This window comes from Pipistrellus hanaki, assembly GCF_964339955.1.
Source record: "Pipistrellus hanaki genome assembly, chromosome: X".
In the NCBI taxonomy this organism is placed as follows: domain Eukaryota; kingdom Metazoa; phylum Chordata; class Mammalia; order Chiroptera; family Vespertilionidae; genus Pipistrellus; species Pipistrellus hanaki.
Window position 1 is genome coordinate 35,167,743 of NC_140524.1, and position 5,055 is coordinate 35,172,797.

The 5,055-nt window shown below is 46.5% G+C and overlaps 1 protein-coding gene across 1 annotated transcript; it reads left to right on the forward strand.

The window, feature by feature from the left end:
- Positions 1-1,051: 1,051 nt before the first annotated feature.
- RPL39 (ribosomal protein L39) lies at positions 1,052-4,571 on the forward strand. The gene is made up of 3 exons (XM_084870423.1): positions 1,052-1,193; positions 2,478-2,581; positions 4,319-4,571. The coding sequence occupies exons 1-3, from the start codon at positions 1,191-1,193 to the stop codon at positions 4,365-4,367; spliced, it is 156 nt and encodes a 51-aa protein (XP_084726549.1). The 5' UTR covers positions 1,052-1,190; the 3' UTR covers positions 4,368-4,571.
- The last annotated feature ends 484 nt before the right edge of the window (positions 4,572-5,055 follow it).

The following is a 5,055-nucleotide window of genomic DNA, read 5'->3' on the forward strand; positions in this document are numbered from 1 at the left end:
TTGCCGAAACCGGTTTGGCTCAATGGATAGAGTGTCGGCTTGGGGACTGAAGGGTCCCGGGTTCGATTCCGGTCAAGGGCATGTACTTTGGTTGCGGGCATATCCCCAGTAGGGGGTGTGCAAGAGGCAGCTGATCGATGACTCTCTCTCATCGATGTTTCTATCTCTTTCCCTTCCTCTCTGTAAAAAATCAATAAAATATATATTTTTTAAAAATCCACGCATAAATTTTTACTTATTTATTTTATTTAATATATTTTATTGATTTTTTACAGAGAGGACGGGAGAGGGATAGAAAGCTAGAAACATTGATGAGAGAGAAACATTGATCAGCTGCCTCATGCAAACCCCCTACTGGGGATGTGCGCAACCAAGGTACATGCCCTTGACCGGAATGGAACCTGGGACCTTTCAGTCCGCAGGTCGACGCTCTACCCACCGAGTGAAACCGGTTTCGGCCACGCATAAATTTTGACTCTCCAAAAGGCAGTTCCCTTTTTGGTACCCACCAGGGGATTGGTTCTAGGACCCCTGCCCCCATACCAAAACCCACAGATATAAGTCCCTTATATAAAATAACGTAGAACAATGCATAGTTCTCTAGAGACTAATGCATAAGGTTGGCCCTCCACAGCCGCACCATAGGCTTCCAAACCGCGGGTGGAAAACACTGTTTTGGTTGAGTCTGAGGATGGGAAACCCGGGATCCTGAGGGTCAGTGGACGCACACAGTTTCAAACCGTATAGTCCCAGGGTCCACTGCGCTTCAAACAATTCAGACAAGGCGTTCCCAGCGCTCGCGCAGGCGCAAACCCCTGGCGCTCAGACTGGCCGCCCCTCCTCCGCCCCTTGGAGTTGGGCGCGCCCACCCCGCTCCCGGCGCCCCCAGCGCTTCTGCTTAGGCGTTGATGATCGCTGCCATCCTCACCCACCAAACAGGTGCCCCGGCACACGGAAAGGCTCCGAGGAACGCACCGGCAGAAGACGCGCCATGAGAACTGCATTTCCCAGGGCCGCGCCCGCGTTCCCACAGCTCCCTGGGAGCGCGAGGGGCGGGCCTCCCGGAGCGGGTGGCGAACGCACCGCCTCAGTCCCCGTAGCCCCTCCCCGGCAGCGCCGCTAAATACGTCCTTCCGCTTCCTTCTCTCTCTTTCTCCGCCATCGAGGTGCGCGCTCGCCTCTCCCTCACCATGGTGAGTCCATCCTCTGCCATCCGCGTAGGGGAGGCTTCCCGAGTTCTCAGGTCCCGTGAGTTGGCCTGCGCCGCGGGCTGCGCCGAGATGCGGGGGTGTTTTGGAGGCTTTTTGCGGGGAAGGACGAGTTTGGTCCCCGCTCCGGTCGGCGGGCCGGGCCTGGCGGGAAACTAGTGAGCAGTGTAGCCCTTCGGGAGGGGCGGGCTGCGCCGGCGCCGGGAGGTCCGGCTGCGGAGCGCGTGCTCCCGGCCGCCGCCTAGAGCGGGTTCCGCTTCCCGCTGCCGGGCGAACTGTGATCCTGGGGCAGAGAGAGAAGCGGGCCGGGGAGGTGGGTAGGGGGGCGCGGCAGTCCAACTGCTGGCTGCCTACTGCCCGTACTTGGCATGGAGAATAGAATCGGGCTGCTGGTTTCGTAAAGTTTTTTTTTTTTTTTTTTAAGTTGGCGGCCAGGAGTTTTTTAGTCCTTCCAAGGACTTGAGCTTCACCCATGGAAGCTCCTGTAGCAGGGAGCGCTGTAATATGAACACCTACAACTACTGAGAACTTGGAGAAAGTCTTTGCCTTTAAAATGGCCCCTGTTGTGCAAGGGTGTGTGGGGCCACAAGAGCCCGACTTTAGACGAGCAGTCATAATCATGCTATTCCTCCAGATTGTCCTGCAAGCAGGGCGGCTCCGGGACGTCGGCTGGGGTTAGGTTGACCCGAGTTCTTCATGAAAGCCAAAAGATGCCAAGGGAAGTGGGGATGGTCATTCTTGGGAAAGTTTCATTTTTTAAGTAGAGTTAGAATGAAGATCAAAATGACCAGTGGGTTAGAGTAGATGCACTGAATGTGGGGAAAGTTGTGTAAATCGTCATGACTTTTGTAATGAGCCTTGAAAGAGGGGATACTCCTGTTTTACAAAGAAGGGTACTGAGACTTACAGACTTGGAAGTTATACATTATTTAGTTTACTAAAAGCTGTGTGCTTTCCTGAAAACCTAGTTCCCCGACTCTCACCATCCCTGATGTGGTCCTCCTCCAGAAGACTTGAGGGTGCCCTAGACCCAACAGAAAGGATGGGTTTAAATCCCATCTCTGTACAATAATATGCTTGCGGGGGGGGGGGGGGGGGGGGGCGGCGCAGGTTACATACCTGCTGACTTTTTTAACTATGGGAATTCTGGTACGGGCCTGCAGAGAAGTTGGGCGAAACAAAACAAAGGGCATGATGGCTTCTTGACTTTGAATATTTTGAGCAAGTTCTGATATTCCTAAATTGGTTGCATATCCTTATCCTTCCCAGTCTTCCCACAAGACTTTCAGGATCAAGAGGTTCCTGGCCAAGAAACAGAAGCAGAATCGGCCCATTCCCCAATGGATTCGGATGAAAACTGGTAATAAAATCAGGTAAGGACACTACCCTCCTGTGTTTTGTTTTTTAAATTTAAGATTGCTTTGGAGTCATAAATAATTAAAAGTTGTATGTAATCCAATTTATCCTGTGCCGCCACTCAGAAGTTTTTTTTAAAATTATGCTTCCACAGCTGGACTTAGACACTCCTCCAATATTTAATTTCCAAGTTTTCTTCATAGTGCGCCAGAACATAATATGGGAGGCTATCTCATTGCACAGCCCAGCAGGGAAGGCCATGGTGCTCACCTAATCCATCTTTGAAGTGTTTTAACTTTTTAAAGGTTGGAATATTGCCCTCCACTTCAGTAGTAGTTAAATTGATGGCTTTTGAAGTATAGACATTAGAATTATTACAAAGTATATTTACAGTCCCAGGTCATCTGAGCCAATTCCCGCAAAGCTGGGCCTTAAAAATCCTGCATGCCTTTCAACACCACTGTTTTTTTGGAGACCCGGTGGACCTTGAGATAGGTCTTGATGCGGAAGAAAAATTAGTATGAAAAAATCAGTGAGATTTACCCAAAGGCTCACAGCCAGTGACAGTGCGGTGTTTGGTGGCACCATGTGAAAATATCCACCCTCTGGAGCCTTCCATGCCACCACTTTGCTGCTTTTGGTACTAAACACTAGTCTTTATTATTTATGCATATTAATGTGGGGGATATCTCATTGTTACAGGTGCAACTAGAATTTAAAGCGTTGCCATCATACAGTACTGAGAAAAGAGCATTGAGGCACTTGGTGAAGTGGTTTGTTTGGCAGCTCAACCCTTCTACAAGTTTGATGGATTTCTATTGAGAACATCAGGCATCCGTAGTAAAGCCCTCCCCCCCTTTTTTTAATTTTGTTTTGTTTTAAACATAGCCACATGAACATCACTTTCTCTGTTGATGGTGGGACCTGCTTTTGCGTTGTTGTAAGGATTGAAAGAAATGTATGAGAAGCTTGGGTGCCTGCAGTTATCAATATTAGCGTCTTGCTCTGTGGACTCCTGAGCTGGGGAGGTATTTTATATTTAGCATTGCACACTTCAGTCACAGAGAATTGGCACAGCAGACTTATTTTTCTTATCAACTCAGCTGTCTTCAGACTTAAAATTATTGAAAGCAGGTTGCAATTACAGTGCTTCATTTTGTGGGGGTACTGCCATTATCCTGCTGAAAGAAAATCTTGTGTTGGTCATTTTGATTTTGCCTTTATGAGGGTAAAATCATGGCAGGCTGACATGGACAGTTCAGAGGTGGCTTTAACTCTTCAATTCACTTTTTTTTTGCTATTAAAGTGAGTGTTGATATATTGTAAAAATTATGCAGGAACTTTGTGTGGGTGTGACCCATTATGCAGGAATGATTTTTTGATGTGTTTCAAAATATATGTGTGTGTCTCTGTCTAGGTCTATCTACCTCAGGTTTGTTGAATCAAAGTTGGGTGAGCATACACTTGGGGGGGGGAGAGCTTACCCACCCGCTGCTTCAGTACCACATAAGAACCAGTGTCTTCCTACCCTGGGATCATTTTGAGAGGTAAAAATTTGATTTGACTAGTTCTTAAACATCTAGCAAATCATTTTTTACTCTCCAAAAAGAGCTCCAAACTTGTGAACGGAAAGAAAAGCCTGGACCCTTTGCCTTCCAAGGATATTGTGGTACACAGTGGCAAAGTCTGTGGTGAATGAGCAGCTCGATTGAGGTCAGATTTACTTTTGTAACTTGGAATTTCCTTCTGTGTAGGTACAACTCGAAGAGGAGACATTGGAGAAGAACCAAACTGGGCCTATGAGAACTCACTCATGACAGATGACTCACATATTTATGCTGTATCCAGGTTGCCTACACCTTTAAATGATTGAAAAGATGCTACCATCTGGACAGTTGGAGCATTTTAATTGGAGAATTAATGGACTTGTGATTTTGCTCTATTGATTTCTTTCCCCCTTCTGCAATAGTAGGATGGTTCAGTAATAAATGTGTGAGATCTTTTAAACTGCTGTTGTATTCTGGTTTGTATTGAATGATACAAGTGTTCTTGGCTACCAAGTACTTCAGTGTGGCTAATGTGAGTAAGAAATTAATTTTTGTTTTATCTTACTATTTTTAATCCTCACCCAGGAATATTTTTTATTGATTTTAGGAAGAAACATCAATCAGTTGCTTCCTGTACACGCCCTGAAGGAGAATTGAACCCACAACCTTTTGGTGCATGGGACTACACTCCAACCGAGAGCCTGTACACAGTTAAATTTTTATTTAATTGTAATTAAGTAGCTCCACGTGGCTAGTTGCTTTTATATTTTCTGTTATGAGAGCATTTTTTAAATTAAGGTATTACAAGTGTGTCCTTATCCCCCCATTGTCCCCTTATTCCCCCAGTCCTGCCCTCATATTTTTTATATCCTCATGCCTGAGTGTAGCACATTCTTTTTAAAATGAATAGCATCTTTATATGCTCTTACTCAATACAAGTAGGC